At 37.6% G+C, this 19,344-nt stretch overlaps 1 protein-coding gene across 1 annotated transcript in view; it reads right to left on the bottom strand.

Annotated features, from left to right (window-relative positions):
• The window catches only part of LOC129417476 (inositol-tetrakisphosphate 1-kinase), a 67,786-nt gene that overhangs the window by 24,007 nt on the left and 24,435 nt on the right, over nucleotides 1–19,344 (bottom strand). The window contains exon 4 of the mRNA XM_055172176.2: nucleotides 920–1,045. Coding sequence (XP_055028151.1) covers nucleotides 920–1,045 — 126 coding nt within the window. The remainder of the gene's footprint in view (nucleotides 1–919; nucleotides 1,046–19,344) is intronic.

Genomic DNA, 19,344 nt, shown 5'->3' with positions numbered 1-19,344 from the left:
GTTGACGACATGTTTGATGAATTGATCCTCTCAAATCAACACTTCACTTGCCTATAATAACAACTATATAAAATAAATATTTTCAGCATATCACAATGTTAGTTTAAACGTTTAAACAAAATGGCGGCTTCCATGTAAGGGGACCCTTGGTGTGCAGACAAAAACGTCTCATTCTAAGGTAATAAAAACATAACTGTTCATTATGACAGGTCTTTATACACCCCTGACAATATAGTTTGTATATTATTTTGCATTTCTGTCAAGAGATTTTTCTAAAAATTACACACTGCACCTTTAAGATCATCCTGTGGGCAAATCTATGTAATATACATAAGAGCTTTCTTAGTAAGAGCCTTGTCTTACAGGAGAGCTTTGTTTAAGAACATTAACAGGCTCAGCACTCTTACCGTCTCATTTAGAGGTCAATTCTTGGGGAAAATTTCATACATTGACAAAATAAAGGGTAAAATGAATTCTGAACTGAACTATTAACATTTATTGCAACACTTTTTTTGTGCAATATTTTAATATAATCCAGCCTGATCTCACGATAATTCTTAAATATTTTACAAATTGGCTAATTCGTATGAACTTGCACGAAGTGAAGTGTGCAAAAATGTACGATTATCATAAAAAAAAAACTTTGTCTTGTAATTTCCCAACAAATTATGTGCGCCACTGTATATCACAATGGGTTGTGTTGTTGACTATTTATGTATAAATAAATTAAAACTAGACATTCTATTTAAAAAATACTTTCCTGTAATCATCATTACGCTTTGATTGTGTAGTTCTGTTATCCTTTCAGCTCTATAGATGTAGATAAAATTCCTGTTCCAGATTCCTTCACTTAATCAGAGCTGTGGATCTCGACTTTAAACCACAGCTTGTCTTGCAGGACACGTGCTCAGATTCTCACCTGCACCCGCTGGACCAGCAGGAGGGACTGAGTGTCGTTCTGGTCCGCCTCTAGGATCAGGTCTGTTAGCTTATGAATGATGACATCCAATGGACCCTGATCTTCTAACGGCTGGCTCAAGTCAAGCTGAGGGAAAAGTGAAAGGTAATTTTATGCACTTGAAGCATACATATAAAGCAGAATTGTAAAGATAAATAGTTAAGTTACTATTCACTGATAATCTGCCCCATGCAGTGGTCAGCTTTTTAAGAACCAGGCTGATTCATAAAGAAATCATTCACATTAACTGAATCTGATTCACTAAAGAATCACATTTTCCCAAAGCCGCCATACAAGCTTGGAATAACAATTTCCTTATGTCAGATTAAATAAGAAGTACCCTGAAACACACTAATGGCTACAATCAAGTTTCAATCTACTTCCCATGTACGGAATTGTATTTAGCGTAACAAAAATATTTCAACCGAGATGACTGCTTAGATTAGCTTTATATTTAGTTTCATTCCTCCCACTTTTCAAGTCCAGAAAGGGTCACCACCCGAGTGGCCGCGCATCAACGTCAAGAAGATGGAGCAACTTTAAACCACCCAGAGCTTAAATCCTGTGGTGCCGATGTGCTGACAAACCTGTTCTGTCTCTGTTAATCTCATGCTTACTGTACAGGAACGAGTGCAAGGCCATATGTGGAGAGTGGAAACATACCACCGTGGCCTCATACCAACCGTCTCAATGCCAAAGATGGTACAATAGCCACAACTTTTATTTATTTAGACAGTTTGTTGGCTAAACAGCGGCTTCTATATCATCCAGGGGGCCTATAAAGTAACAGTACACAGATCCCTCTAATACAGTGGTCTCAAACTCCCGGCCCGCGGGCCATTTGCGGCCCGCCCTCCCCCTCTCTACGGCCCGCGTCACCTTTCAACAATATAACGTAATCTGGTCCGCAGAAAGATTTTTATTTAAAAAAATTTTTTTATTTAAACGTTTAAGGGTTCGGTCACATGTCGCGTCTAACAACGCGAGTTAAAACGAGTCGAGGCGTTTCTTAAAGTATGCTTACTTTGCAAAGTGCTTGCTTGGGAGCGGAGGTTGCGCAGCGTGGGGTCGCGTCACCCGTTGCTACGCAGCCACGAGCGCGCGCTCTGTGATGGCGAGGGTAACGGAATGCGTGATCGGATTTTAATTCCTCTCGCGTCAATCATATCATTGTCACAATGCGATCAGTTCATCTGATCGCGACTTTGTAGTGTTTGTCCAGAAAAGATTTGTTACTTCCGGGTGGATACTCTGTTACTCAGAGAAGAGCTGCTGTGGGGTTATTACCGTAGTTCACATCAAGTCACAGCTTCTAATGGAGACACCGCAGTGGGATATGTAGTGCAACAGTTTAATATTAAACTACGGATGAGAAAATGACCCATCAAAGTGCCCAGGTTAGGAAAAGAGGAAAGATGAGGAGAAATTACAGAGGATACAAGTATGTACACTTCTATATATAATTAAATTATATATGAAGTATAATACATTATTATCTTGCTTGCTTATACATAGAGCAGTATTATTTATTTTTATTGTCCTGTAACATTAACTACCCATCCAAATGTTTTAGGATCACTTTCACTTATTAATATTTTTCTAAATATAATAGCAAATTCATTAAAACGGTGGAATAACAAAAAGGAACATAATGAAGTCAATACTATGACTGACAGTCAAAAATAAATACAAACAGAACCACTTACTGTTGGTACATTTTTTTATAATAGTTTATAAATGTATAGGAATTAAATTTGTTAGTTTTAATAGGCCTTAGTTAATAATTCAAAGCCTAATAAGGTTAAGAAAATATTTACTTAATTTATAAAATAATGTATATTAAAAAATAAAAAACACTGTTTATATATTTTCAAGTATTATTATACATTAAAAAATATTTTAAATAAATATTGTACTTTTTTGAACGTTAAAATAGCTCTGCGGCCCTCTGATGAAATGTCAGTCTCAGAAATGGCCCCAAGCCAGTTTGAGTTTGAGACCCCTGCTCTAATATAATATAACAAGATACTCAAAAGATAATATTTCGCCAAAAAAAAAATCGATACAGTAAAATAAGCTACAGTTCTTGCTGGTAAATGCATTGCTTCATTATGGATTGATAAGTATGCATCATTTAGCTTCATGTTAATATACAGTGCACTCCATTAGAGTCCTGCAACGGGTCAGGTACCAGCATAAAAGTGTCTTAAACGGGTGGATCATGACATTCCCAAAATTCACAGGTGGCTATGTGGATAATTAAATCCTTGCGGGCGGGTTGTAGAGCGGATGAAAAATATGTGCAATATTTGTGTGTCTTCTTCTTCCTTTATTTCTTTACGCCATTCCAGCATCTACGGCTATATTCATGGCAAGAACAAGAACAAGTTTTATTCAGACAAGTTGATCGATACACAGGTTGGGGGAGGGACAATCTGGCATCTCCAATCTGCCTAACTTGCATGTTTTTGGCCTGTGGGAGGAAACCGGAGTACCCAGAGTAAATCCATGCTGACACAGGGAGAACATGCAAACTCCACACAGAAAGGCCACCTGCCCTAGCCGGGGCTCAAAACGAGGGCATTCTTGCTGTAAGGCAACAGTGCTAGGCAAAACCCCGCTTTTAACCCTGGGTTAAGGATCGTTTCACACTTGTAATTTAGAAGCGGGGTTATTCCTGAAATTAACCCAGGGTAATGAAACCCTGCTCTGAAGCAGGGTAAGCACCGCTTTTGTGGGGTTAACCCCGCATTGCGATGCCAACAGCATGCAGTGTGAAACTTAGCAGGGTTTGAATGTTATGACACCTATTAAGTACATGACCCCTGGTTAAGTATGAACAGTGTGAAATGTGAAACAGATAACCAAGGATTCCGTTAACCCGGGGTTTAGAATAACCCAGGGTTAACTATTCCAGTGTGAAAAGCCCTATGTATAGTAAACATTAAAATGTTTGAACTACTTTTTATAACAGTTTTATTTAGGGATCCAACAAATGTCTGGCAACCAAACTTTCACACTGGTTACATGTTTGCAGCATTTATAAAGCGTATGTGCCTTTCACTGCCTTTCATCTATTGCAGCATTGTTCAGTAATTTTTTCATATTTATGTCATTTATGAAATTCGCGTCATGGGAGGGGCTTTTGCGACTCCGCTCGCTTCCTGTAATCACGTTACTACTACAGTTAGGTCCTGATCGGTTAACGCGGCGCGGAAATCCGCCGAAGTTCAGATTTTTAAACTCACGCGTTTCCTGCGGCAACGTTCAATTTGCCGCAGGATGCCTAATTGCATCTTTGCATTGACTTGACATGTAAATTACTCGCGCTTGCGGCCTCTACCGCGTCTGGTGTGAACCCTGCATTAGCGTCTTTTCTCCTTCGCTTGCCGCACTAAACGGTCCACATTACACACGCACCAACACGTGAGGAGGAACTGTGAGGTTGGCAACAGATTTGCATAGTACGAGTTGATTTGACATATACTCTCATGTAAACATGCGCAAAGCTTATTCAGAACCATAAATTAGTGGTTTTATGCGTTGTTTTTTCACCAAACTATAATAGAAATGCGTGGTCGAATCAAACGAACCGTGGAATTCCGTGGAAGGATAACAGGACGATTCGATTGTTTACCAAGAACGTTACACCCCTAATCACGACACATGGGTTGCTATGCAAAATGTTGCGATACATTGCAAAGTGGGGCAATATATTTGGGATATTTGATCTTTTAGAAATATAAAATAATATAATATTAGATAAGCTGTCATTGAGAACACACCACTATATACAAACCTTAGCAAAACCATTTGTGGTGCGCTTTTATGTTAGTACTTCCTGTCACGGTTTAAGTTCGGAAATAAGAAGAATTCTATCCAGTGATTGGGATGAAAACTTTAAACTAAACAATTGCCATAAACCTTGTATGATTTCTATTAAAAAAACAAATCGTGATGCTCACATAATGATTTGTTTTTGCACCCCAATTTAATACAAGATTCACTGTAATGATATAAAACAAGGCCAAGTTTAAGCGCATTTTGCACGTGTAATTTAAAGTGTCAATTTTAAAGATGCTATTACGGCATCCTAACGCTCTTAGACAGCCAATGAAAGCATGTTACACATTGTTTTATCCTGCAAGTGTTTTGTGTAGTTCACTTGATATTGAATAAAGTGACAAATTTGTCAACACTCCAAACGTAATATCCTGTGTCAAGTTATTCATGATTCACTTCCATTTCCTTGTCTGTGTAAAAAAACAACGTATCAGTTATTCATGATGCTGTACACTAACCGAGACATCGCAAGTAACTAAACACCAATGTCTGTCTGCCTGTAACCTAAGGCAGCACATGATGACATGTTATGTGTGTATGTGTGTGTTTAGCTGAGGGTGGGCTGCTCTCAGGCCCCTTTCCATAGCTCATCTCTGACATCAGAAGCGTAAATAAGAAAAAATCACCTCTAGAGAATATATCTATGTGAAAATGGGGCATTTTCTCCTCTAATTACTAACACATAATGACAAGACTGAGCAGGCAGAGGTCAGATGCTGACCCAGTCTGTACTGATGAGTCATGTTCCTGTAAGAAACAGGCAGATGGCTGACAGAGGGAGATGTGCAGTGTAAGAAAAACCCAAAGATGGATTTTGGCGAATCGTGCAGCGAATCACATTCTGAAACTGTCAGTTACAATCATCAGGACATGAATTTACAGATAGTTTGAAAGCTGTGAGGCTTTAATGAACCACATAAATACCTTATTACACTATAGGCACAATATGCAATTTTCACCACATAAAAAATAATAGTGGCGTAGCTTCATTGAACTGTAAAAGAGTGTAGAATGACAGGAGTTGTTGTCTCCACTGTGGATGGAAATCAATCAAACATGACTAACAAATCATGTTTGTGGACAACGTAATGCAATTAGTAGTGGTGTGATGAGACACTTAGTCCATGAGACGATACACAAGATTTTTAAAAAATCCTTAATAATAAAATATATGAATATATGAATGTTTTCACTAATCTTGGACTGTCTCTAACAATTATTTTGGTTGATAATAAAGTAATTTGATTTTTTTGGTAATAAAAAATAGACCTAAATGAACAATAAAATTTGAATTAGAGGTGGGCGATAAACCGGTAGACATGATTAACTGGTAGAAATTTGTCAACCCGTAGAGATTTTGGACTATCGTCTCTATCGAGGTTACGCACCCACGTCATGCTCCTGTGCGCGTGGTCACGAAAACGTAACATTTGTACATGTATTTAAGCACAGCAGTTTTAAAACAAGTTATTTTAAGCCATTGAAACACAAACAACAGATCTATATGTGTTCGCTCTTTCTGTGTGTGAGGCAAGCTTGCCGCACAAGCCCTGAAAAGTGAAGCCAAAACGTTTCGATCGCCCCCTAGTGGCTGGTCCCAGTATAGGTCATAAACCCCGCCTCCCCATGTTATTTAATGGGACTTGAGACCAACTAAACAATTTAATTACACTTCAATTATCTTGTTTCCGAAGCTGGTTACTGTCATTTAATGTAGTTTTTATCACGCTGATGTAATTCAAGTGTTTGTTTTTAAAATAAGTTCGTTTTTAGTTAGTTATTTAATGCTATAAAAACGGTGGTGTCACGTCATGATTGACAGCTGTGATATTGTGTGATATGCGCATTCTGCAAGAGCGAGGCCGGGGTCTTGCTTTCGCGGCTTTACTTCCTGCACACTACTGTGCAGGACTGGTCCCGAAATCGCTAATGCGCAGACTCAAGACCCAAGATGTCAGTGCTGTATCGGGACACTGATGGCTTCACTTTTCACCATTGGAAGAGAGCGAATGGCATCGTCCATCTTTTTTTACAGTCTATGGTTTAGGAGCGCGCAAGTGGCGCAACCGCTGCTCTTTCTGTCTGTAAGGAGAGCGCAAGTTGCGCAACTGCTGCATATTAAGCTCGTGAGCAGTTTTCCCGCTTCATTGGCCTTAAATACATATATGCGTCAAAATTCCCGTCTTTGCAAGTATCTTCATAAACACAACCATTTAGGGCTTAAAGGTATAGCGGAAGATTTTATGTGTAGTGGGCTTTAGACATTCATCGAAGCTTGCATTCTCACCGTGTTTTTTCAAAATGTCTTAGGTTCGCAAGAGAAAAAAAGTGTCTATGAATTGCATAACAAGAAGAGAAAGGTCTCTGAAGAAAGAAACAAGACCAGAGTGTTTTTGGGAGAATATTTTACACGCTGACGTGCGCTAAAAGCACAGGTTGAGCTTCCCACTGATGCCTCAGTCGCGAAGTTTCCACTTGACAGGTAAAGTTTGTCATGCTCTTTGAAGAAATCCATTTAAAATCACTGCTAGTACAGGGAACTACACTAACCTTTTCCACTGGTGGCACTTGCGCTACCAACTTTTTCAGTTACTGGCGCAAAATATGATTTGGTCGCACATATTTTGTTCAAGTTATATTAAGGCGCTCTGGATAATAATGAACAATAATGAAACTGTATTGCATACAGATATGCTTTTTATTTTACTTGCCATCTTTTAAACCACATGCCGCCTTGTTTTCTTAAACGTTGCAGTGTTTCCCACAGATCTGAAATTTACTTGGTGGTGGTAGCCGGTAAAAAGGGCAATCATTACCCACTGACAAATAATGGTCTACTATACATGTGACGTAGAACTAATAATGTGTGACACAACACAATACTTTGATTTATTGAAAATTAATATTAATTTCACATTATATTTCATTAATCTAACCACCCCAAACTTTCTTTGCCATTAACAAAGCTGACACTGTTTGTCAAAGCACCACGAAAACACTTACTGTTTTTGCACTGATATATGAAGCAATTAGACCCCTTTTATCAAACTCAATATAATACAATACTATGTATAGTATATTAATAGACAGTGCAGGTCTATAGATTATAAATGTGACTGATGTTATGACTGATGTTATAATGTTTATAATTTCTATTAGATAGGCACTTTTACTGCTTCTGCTCTATCTTTCTATTTCTCTCTTGCCGATTTAAAAAGCTTAATCCACTCATTATTTCAAATGTAAAAGTCTATTTTGCTGTCCCGGTGACAAACTTTACATTGCTTTGCTCGTTTAGTGCAATGGGCTTGACATTAGCACTGCTTTTTTGCTACAATCCCTGTGCAAACTTAATATGGATATGGTTTTAGAAAAGATATGGTTTATTAATAATAAGATTAATTTAAAAAATGTGAGAAAGAAAATGCAGCGCATTAGAAACCATCGCCATAGAAACCGGAGGCACGCTGAAACTGCACTCGAGCTTTAGCGCGGTAGCGCTCATGGCTGTTTTCCGATCGACTCGGGTTATAAACACAACATTAATCAGACTTGGGACCCAAAGTAATTAAACTAGGACCTAACCGGACCCGACAGACCATTTAAAATATAAACCCGGAACCATACGGGTCCCGCGTCCTCAGTGAAGAAAGACCTCTGCTCAAGTTCAGAAACATGGAAGACACTGCGCTTGCGTCGCGTCGCACCCAATTCATTGAGAAACAGCTGAGCACGCAAACGCACACTCATAGGGAGAGACACGACGTGCTTTCACGCAAAATGAAGCCAACGTGTTGAAGGCTCAGAGCACGTTATAAAACGCATTCTTAAAATCCACATTTCTGTTTAAATAAATGCTCGTAGTAAATCATAGCATATTGTCTAAAACATTAGGTAGCACATTTGCGACCCATTAAAAATTAGGGTCGCAACAACAGTTCAAAAGGTCGCATATGCGACCATTTTGGTCCCTGTAGTAAAAGTCGATGTAAGCAATGATTAGCGATGCTAGCCCAGACACAAGTCACGCACCCAACAGACATGGTAAACATCTCAATGTATGAGCCATGCCGGCAGCAACTTGTAAACAGAGCGAAGAGAAGAGGCTCGTGCATGCTCTCTCTCGTGCACACGTTTTAAAGGCGTTTCCTCTCTGGAGCAGGTAGAGAATTGCGCATGTGGAGGGGTGGTTCTTTTCAAAAATTCGGGAAAATCTTCTGCTATACCTTTAAGAGAAAGTGAACAGCTAAAAGAGAAAACGCATGTGTGACAGTATATTGGATCCGGTCTTAAAGGGAAAGTTACCTAATTTTGCTCCTGTCTGTCACTCATGTTTATCAAACAGCATTGAGAGAAAATCACTGCTCTTTCACTGCTCTTGACTAAATCACTTTTCTACCTTAAATAAAAAATATATACATACATACATAATTATTTATGAGCACTCCTTTATCATTGACTGTTTATCTTCAGGGAGCTTGAGTTCTGTTACTTTTTATCTTTGTTTTATGCTTGTATAAGGTTTTGTGAGAATTATGAACATTTGTATAGTATTAAAGATTTTAATAACAGAAAAAAACTCATTAAAACATAATAATAAACTCCACCGTGATGCATATCGTTACCATGATATAAAATGAATCCTATCGTGATAGAAGATTTTGGTCATATCGCCCACCCCTACTTTGAATGATTAAAAGGTCAAGCGACATTAAATTGCTGCATTACTCCCATACTTAATGACCCACATCAATAGCCTAAATATCTTTAATTTCTAAAAAGCTATTAGGATATCGATTACCAATATTATCTCTTCCCACATTACCTAAGTGACATGTCAAGTCGTTTTAGAGGTGGAGCAAGTACATTACATTATTACATCTTTGCAATGTGTTTTTAATGGGATATTTATACCCCCCAAAACTGAAGTAATGCATTCTGTTTATAAGCAGCAGATATACGCCACACACAGGAACCAAAAATACACTAAGATGAGAACAAAGAGGTCGCAGCATGGAGTAAAATCCATCCATTTAATCTTCCCTCATTCATAAAATATTGACACTCTTCCCAGCCAGCGTTTGTGTTTGATGGATCCATTTTAGAAAATAAGTGCGGAATGGGTATAAAAAAGCATACTGAGGTGAGAGACCAGCACCCTACAGCACCGATGGTCTAATGAGAAGCACTTTAAGATAACCAAAGTAAAGTGCTGAAAAACCCCATATGATTCTTGTCACATGATTCACCTCAATATACCCATGGACCCATGCAGCATTTGAAGAAAACAGGAAATGCTCTTCGTCCTAATGGAGACTCACATCTCCAGCCTCAAAGTATGAGAATTAAATATGAATCATGTAGTGCTCAGGAAGGAAATGAGCCTGATGAAATCATTGTCTGAGTTAATGTGTCTGAATACATTACAGCTTCACTGCATGTAAATCCAGAGTTTTTACTGTAAAAAACTGGCAGTTGTGGTTGCCAGAAAACGACCGTAAAAAATATAGGAAACATGTAACTTTGCAATTTAAAACTGTAAAAATAATATGGTGCCATTTCCTTTTTCATTACAGCAAAGTTTTGTTTATTTTACAACTCCAACTGTAAAAGTTTTGTAAATGTAGGGTCCATTTTATGTTGTTTGGACATATATGTGTGTTGGCAGTGCATGAACACAACAACCCTACAATGAAAAAAATCTTTTTTAATCCTCATTAAACCAAAGCACACTAATCAGGGTTCCCACACCTTGGCTAACTTCAAATTCAAGGACCTCTTAAGGACTTTCCAGGTCCAATACCCTCAAATTCAAGGACTAAATGTGGCACATTTCAAGTGAGAGGAATGTTACATTGTGTTACCTTTTAAGATACATTGTAACAGTTCCCTTTTGAGGGAATTTGCGCTGCGTCACAGGAAGTATATCGCTATTTGAAATACTGCCAAAGACGGCGTTACAGGGAGGCAACAAGTATGGCAAGGGAGACGCAGCCTTCTCAGGGAACAACAGTTACATACATAACCCGAGACGTTTTTAATGTGTCAAACACAACTATGCAAAAAAGCATTTTGGTATGAATCAATATTTGCATACATAAGATTTAAGCATTTAAAGCGAACAGTTTAGCATGTGTGCTTAAAAAGTCTAGAATTTTTATGATATTATCCTACACTACATTTTGGATTTGATTTTCTTTCCAGAAAACTTCTTCTTGTGTAAAATAGATTCAAGCACTTTCAATGACCTGTATCTATGTATGTATATTTTCAAAAACTTCCCAGGGCTTTGAATTTTCCCCCCAGATTCACAAACTTTTAAGGATTTCAAGGACCCATGGGAACCCTGTCTAATTAGACATCCTGTTTTGATTCTTTGGGTAATTTGATGTCACACCAACAAAGCCCCACCCACAACCAGTGACTGGTTAAAGCCGTGCATAAGCTCTACGCCGTATCTACACCGTAGGTGTGCGTAGCTCTGCGTAGCCTGACGTGCACCTCGCCAAAATTTTAACAGCGCGTCAGTTCTACGCGGACCGCAAGCACTCTGATTGGTCCACTAGAACCTTTGCATCATAGTTATTTCCGTTTGCGACGGTAAGAACAAAGATGGGCCAAGTTGAGGAGTGATTTAACCCAAACTGCAACATAAGATGCTGTTTATTTACTTCCATCACTGCTGGTCTTCTAAAAACATACACAAGTTGCTGCTTCTTCTTCGTTTGTGGGTTAAAAAATGAACAAAGCTGCTTCTTCATTGACGGTCACGCTGCTACTGTGGTTAAATGCGTGGATCAAGGTTATTTTCGTAAACGAAAACTGAAACTAAGACTAAAACTATCAGCTAAAAAACATTTTCGTTAACTGAAATAAAATTAAAAATTCATAATAAATGAAAAACTAAAACTAAACGAAACGAGCAACAGTTATTGAAAAACTAACTGAAATAAAATAATAATCATCAAAAATAAGTATTCGTTTTCGTAATTAATAAGCTCAGTCTCATCCCGTGGCGGAAAATCTGAACAGGCTTTATAATAGACCCCTTAATCGCCTACGTCACTGTGACGTCACCGCTCTAGCTGGAGGCAAAACATAAGAACTCATAGCAGGCGCACTAAAAGTTTGAGGTTTTGACTTTAAAATGTCGCCTTGTGTTTTTGGCTGCCAAAATAGAAGTAACAGCACTTTTCGTTCAAAACTAAAGCTTTAACGGATCCCGGCAGACATTCCTTCACAGAAATAAAGAAGACCATTGTGGTTGAATGGACGGAGACGATCGCAAATAATGCTCGTGTTTGCAGTGCACAGTTCATATCAGGTAAAATAATCTATGCATATGTATTGGTGTGTTGGTCTTATCTAGTCAGAAAGTTTCTGTTTTATAGGTGATGATAAGTCAACCGTCAGTGCACTAGCTAGCTTAAATGTTAAACAAACATACAGCGATAGATGTGTGTGCCATCCTTTGAATGATCTCTTAAAAATAATCCCCATTGCTAATCATAGTTAGCCCAGCGATAGGTTACATTAGACCAGGGCTATTCAATTGGCGGCCCGCGGGCCAAACCCGGCCCCCAAGGTAATTTGATCCGGCCCTTTATGTAGTCTGTAAAAAAGACATCTCTAAAATAAATTGAGTAAGTTAGACAACGGGCCGTACAGTTACGAGTTGATGCGCGTGCGTCTGTTTCATGCAGCATGAGCTGCAGAGCGCGAGTCATGTGACTGGTGCGAGCAGCTGTGTCACGTGATTATATTCGCGCTTTTGTCCACAAGTTCAAAGCGATCGCCTCCCCCGCTCGCGCCCGCGTCTCAAGACGCGATAGCTGACAGACAGTGGTGAGTTAAGAGACCAGACTCTATGGTTGTTTTAACTTTATTTGTTGTATTTTCAGCTTAAAACACTGCCTTTTCCGACAATTGTTGTCTGATATGTTTATGCTTATCCACAATGACATTAACGTTAGATAAAGGACACTCGTTGAAACGATTTTGTGAACTAGACAAAAAGATCCTGCCGTTTCTCCAAAATTCAAAGCAGACAAAGGCTCAAATATTATGCGAGTCATCGTTCTCACACAAGAATGCAATTAAAACGAGTAACAGTTAGTCGCCCATCGCTCACAGCACAGCACCTGCACCACTGTATGCGTATCATGCTGACAAAACATACACCTGATTTTACTGCTTTTGCGAAATCTAAAAACATATTCTGTTTATTAGAAGGTAGCCTAATGTTTGCCAGTTATTAAGATGGCTGTTGTAGTTTAAAAAGGGCTACTGTAATAATTAGCTTTTGACAAAAACAGCATAAAACAATTATGTTCCATATTATAAACTTTTTTGTTATGTGCACTGAAGTGAGTAAATGAGTTAAATTCTCAATGAGTCTGATATGGATCTTATTTACCTATTTAAATGTAGAATAAAGCTTACTTGGGCATCTTACTTATGTTGTTATGCAATTTTAAAATACAACGAACATATCTGGATGTAGAAAAAGCCTACTTTGACATCTAACAATGCACTAATGTTGTTGAATGCAGTTTCAAAATACATGTTTGTAGAAAAAGCCTATTGTACAATGCACTGATTTTGTTGTTATGCAGTTTTAAAATACAACATGAATTAGGGATGGGCATTCGATTAAGTTTTCTTTGTCGATCGTCGGGAGAATTAACGATCGACTATCGATTAATCATTAATATTGTTATAATAAAATTTGTTATTTAACTTTTATACTTAAAAAATGCAATGAATACAAATATACAGCGTGTTTTTCCTCAATGAGACCTTTATTACAAGATCAACTTGTGGCGGACAGTTAAACTATGTTTCAAACATATATGTGCGTGCATGTGCGGTGCTCTAAAGCAGCGGAACCTGCAGCTGCGAGCCAGCGTTCTTAAACAGAGACCTCATTATTAGTTCCAAATAAAAAAAAACAGATTCATGTTTAACATTAAATTAAACAAAAAAAAATAATACTTAGATCTGAAAGGTTTTGTCAAAATGTAACTCAAAATTATTCAAGCCAGAAGAAAGTGCAAGATATTAGCCTTCCTAACATTTGGCTATAACAAATTAGGCTACTTAAAGCCTCGTGAAAAATAACTAACTTTAGTAACTCGCATAAAACTTCTGCACCAGTCTACTGATTTTTTTTGAGAAATAAAAGCATGTTTTGGGGTCAGACGGGACCGCAACCCATGGTGACCATCAGTCCAGCCGCCGCCGAAAACAGCCGCTCTGAGGAGACTGACCGGGATGCACAGGTACCTCAGCGCTAACTTATTCCGCATACAGAGTATGTGTGAAACAGCGTGCGTTTTGTGAGCCCCATTTACCATTGTATAATTATACTAACATAGTCTTTTAGTTTTTATTTGTTGTAAAACAACAGTAGACACAAATTTACTATGGTCTCCAACTCCACAATATACCATAACCATGTTATTTGAAGTAAAATTGCGGAAATACAAATCGTTTTTAATCTGCAAAAAAAAAAAAACATTTTCACAATGATAAAATCATGGCTAATTTTCCTAAGGTAGTAATTACAAAATTATATATGTTTGAAAGACGGAGATGCGCACCTGTCAATCTATTACATAACAGAGCGAGGCCAGAGACAAACGTGCTCATAAACGGGAGTAATATGGAATAATGTGTGCATCTTTGAATAACTGTAATTTTAAATATATTTTTGTCATATAAAGTTTTGAGACATGGCCTAATAATGCTTTTTTCACTTGTATTGCTCATTTAGACTTATTGTGCGGGTAACAGCGTTTTTGACGCATTTACCTCAGAGATTATTTTAGCAATATTGCTTGTTCCGGTAATAATAATACAATTTATATTTCAATCCTGTTTCATTGTCTGTTTATTCATTTCATTATGCTGTTATGTTAATGTGATGATATTTATTTGCCATATGAAACGTGCCGTTATATGAATACTTTTGTATAATATTCAAATTATATGCGGAATAATGTGCATCTTTGAATAACTGTAGGAATACAGTTGCTTATTTTTGTCATAAAGTTTTGAGAAATAATAATATTGTGAGGATTTATTTCCATATGAGACGCTTTTTGTCGTTGAATACTCTCGTTTATTATTTGGAAATCATATACATACATAGTAGGAAATATATAATGTGGAAGGGTAGACTTGCAAAGTTACTCTGCTTATTTTTATTTATGATATATGTGGAGATAAATAAAGCATTGCAAAACTGCTGATTTGATCCATTCATGTCCTGACCACCAGGCTAGAGATTTTTAACATCCTTAATACACACTTACTAGTCTGTCAAATAATATCTAAAATATATTGTTTTGTAAAAAAAAAATGATGCTTTGTTCTATTGTTTATGCGGAAAAGTGTTCACAGAAACTGTCAATCACATGAATGTTTCATATGCAGAATAAGCGGTCAGCAGCGCACTGCAACGGGTGCTTGACGGATTCGCCGCACACATACGCAAACGCACTGCATACGGAGTATTTGTGAAACAGGAGTAAAATAAAAAAATGCATTTGATTAATTGATAACAAATTACGAAATCGACGAAATTCTTAACAATCAATTATCGATCGTCGATTAATTATGCCCATCCCTAACATGAATATGTTTAAATGTAGAAAAATTTAGTCATCATCACTGTTATATCTCCGGCCCCTCATTTAAGATACTTTTTATGAACTGGCCCCCACGACAAACGAATTGAATAGCCCTGCATTAGACAATAAGCCTTGACAAAATTCCCCAAACCAGCCGAAAATACTTCATATGTAGGAAATATCCAAAACCTGGTTTAAATGTTTCCAATGAGAACAAGATACAAGAACTAACTGTTACAGAGTTAATTTACAAAAATAGCTGTCACGCAGAGTTAGTAACTTTACATATTCGGACAGTTCCGAACCTTCTTCTGCATCTATGTTTAATAAATCCCTCCTAAAACGTCCTTACTTACGCTTGTCAGCATTGCGTCCGCACCTCTTTTTGCCTCCAATTAATCCCCGCCCACCCGGAGACGTTGCAATGTTTACAAACTTTTAAGGAGTCTTTATTTGTAGATGGCGCTTTATGCATGTGAGGTTAGCTGAGGCTGACAGCAACCGCAGTTAACTGATAAATATGTCAACTGAAAAATAGCTGCTAAACTATAATTACTAAAACTATAACTGAAACTAAATAAAATAAAAACTAAATAGAAATGTGTTTGCAAAATAAAAACTAAACTAAAACTAACAAAACCATCCATGAAACTAACTAAAACTAAACTTAAATTTAAAGCAAAATTGAAAACGATACTAAAATAAAAACTAATTTAAAAAAGCAAAACTATAATAACCTTGGCGTGGATACTGCCTACCAGTGGTCTGCATGTGTGTTTGCACATCGACGTGGACGATGACGCAGAAAGATATATGAAAACCGATGCGTGACCTACGCCGTTGCGGCTACGCAAAAGGACCTACGCACAACTATAATGTTTTCTAAATGTGTTTGTTAACACATTGTAGCACTAATGCAGCTAAAGATACTATTGACTTAGACCGTATTCACAGAAATCAGATCTATTTTTATCTGAATTTTTAATCTCAAAATTAGATTGAGACTTTAGCCTGGATTTCATGCAACATCTGCCACTTACTAATTTAACATTATCCAAAATGAAAATAAACCTACCCAGCCTCACTAACTGTCACATCGACTTTTACAAGACCCATCCCTAAAAATAAAACGTTTTCATATAAACAACAGAACTCAATGGGAGGTCCTCACAATGATATATATTTAAGTCTTTTGCGAGGGCTGAGTCTGTCCTTGCCTATTTATTCACAAGAAAGCCTTGTCTTTGTTTTCCCACACTTAAATAAAAAGCCAAAAGGTCAGCCTCAAGGGACTGTTGGGTTTTGGGATACTCGCATGCATTGATGTGACCTCCAGATTAGAGCGAATGCCTAACACGCACATAAGAAGTGGTGACGTCAAGAACAAGTAAAAAACAGAACACAAATGAGAACTAGCTTTATCATTTCGTTGATTTTCATTCATGCATTTGGCAGACACTTTTATCCAACACGACAAGGTATACATTTTTATTAGTATGTGTGTTCCCTGGGTTCGAACCCATGACCTTTTGCGATGTTCTACCACTAAGCTATACAGGAGCACACTATACAGAAGATATGTACATATTGTACATTATACTTACCGCCATCGTGCAAGTATGTTTGTAAACATTATGCTCTGTGGTTGGTAAAGTGAGTTTTTGAGAAGTTGCTAGGGTGTTACTACGCAGCTGCCAGGACTTTCTGGTTGGTTGCTAATACAGTATTAGCCAGTTGCTAGGGCATTCTGATTTTCTGGTTTCATGATACATCTTAAATCTTTCACTACTATGCAGATTTTTTTTTCATTTAAGTGTCTACCAGACAAAAAGTCAAATAATAATCACAACTCGTCCCTCTTCAATATAAATAGGGATTTAGAACCACCAGTAACTAGACACGACTCAAGTCCTAATTATCTCACAAAAGCCTTTTGAGTTTTTTTCCCTGTGGTTTTACTCTATAGAGAACTTGCTGGAGGAACTTAGTTACCAAACATTACATCACTGTTAGTAATCTGGAAACTGAAAACGTATCTCTTTTATCACTCTAAGGCTAGAAGTCAAAGAGCTGGTTCTAACTCATACATGGTATGATGATTTGTAATGCTTGAATTATAAAAACGACCCTGTGTACATCTCAATCTCTAATAAACATCAATCATCAAAAGTTCAGATTCATTGTGGCCAACCTTTGAAACGCGACTGGTAGATGTCTGCTTTACGGGTGAGGAGTTTGGTCAGATTATGACAGGTGGTTTAAGGCTTTCCAGGTGCTGGCTTTGTTGAATGATCAAATGTAAATATTAGCATAGTCAAATGCATTGAGAGCAATTTTGGCTCACCTTTTTAAACAATCTTTCTAATGACAACAAACTAGGAACACCCCTACTGAAAGAAAACCGCTAAAACCATCATAAGGGTTTTAGCTGGTCTCCCAACCTGGTTTTAGCTGCTGTAGCAAGCTTTGGTCACTTTCTAAACTGGTCAAGCTGGACTTAGCTTAGAGAAATAATTTAAGTTTCACCTTTTTAAAACTGATATATTCAAAATAAGTTCAGTTCAAAATGCGCCAACTGACAGTAATAAATGTGCAAAAAACATTTTTTACAGCTAAAAGGTTTTCTGTACAGATTGTGCGTGGTTGAATGTGTCCAATCAGACATGATCATCCCTATGCCCTTCAAAGATCAGAACCTCCATCAGTGTGTGTGCGCGCACGTGCTTAGGTGCTTCCATACACTGAGAGACGCGTTTTAAAAAGCAAGCAAATCTTTCTGTTCTTGGCAGGACATATGTTTCCCGTACATTGATTTATCTGTGGCCACAGAATCAACACTGGCGCCATAAATAGATTTTTCATGATTCCCATTTACATTTTTATTTCACCATTTAAAACGGCTTAATTCATTGTAGCGAGCGATCAGGCCCCCCACCTCCCTCTCATATTGCGTGCAGCGCCTCAACAGCGACCCTCCCTCTCTCTCTCATGTTGCATGCAGTGCACCTCTCTTGCATAACAGTGAAAAGTATTTTAACTCCGCGTTCCTCCGTGTACTTTTTCACTTAAACGTCAACAGTCACGGATGTTACTGACAGAGAAGACGGCTGATCGAGTTCATCATGACTAAAAGAAAGGTTAGCAGTAGTGTTTCCCAAACATACCCATTCTCTTGTTGTGAGTCTGTTTGCGAGTATGCCCAGGCACTTTTTCTGTAGTCGTAACTCTGTGTAACAGCAACAGTGTATTCTCTCATATTGTCAGCGCTGTACGTGATATACAATAAAACTACTACTCGTATTTAAAATAAAAAAGCGCTCATAACACAACAACACTGATGAGAAGAACAACATCTCTCCCTCAATGTAAATGTATGGTGATTTTGTCAAACAATGTCGCGTTTTAGCAGCAGTAAAAGAAACTTTGGATTAAACAAGGAGTTAATGGGTCACGGGTAATTACTGGGTCGTGTTTAGTCACCATTTTATAGACAACAGAACAATTAATATGTAAAAATAGCATTCAGTTGTGTTAAAATGCAATATAATTTGACAGATCAAAGAGTAAAACGTAATCGGCGTGTGACGTCATCACCGCCACAGTCTCTCAAAATCCTGTAAGAAACACTGCACATACAAACAAAATTATCTCGGAAATACCACAGTATTCTTTATCTAATAAATTTTGTTTGTTTGTCTTAAGTATATGAATAGAATAGAGGGAGAAACCAGGTCCATGCTTATCTTAAAGAGACAGTATCCTCAATAACCTACTTGAGTCTGTGTCATAAATGTTAATCAAACAACCCAAAACAAAGAGAAAATCACTTCTGTAGCTCTAAAAAAAATAAGTATATTTCATTTATGCAATAAAGACAGTCTTATTATTCATTTGATTTAATTTCTGTAG

This window comes from Misgurnus anguillicaudatus, chromosome 7 (assembly GCF_027580225.2).
Source record: "Misgurnus anguillicaudatus chromosome 7, ASM2758022v2, whole genome shotgun sequence".
In the NCBI taxonomy this organism is placed as follows: Eukaryota; Metazoa; Chordata; class Actinopteri; order Cypriniformes; family Cobitidae; genus Misgurnus; species Misgurnus anguillicaudatus.
Note: the sequence above shows the minus strand (reverse complement) of the source record. Positions and strands in the feature narration are given on the sequence as shown.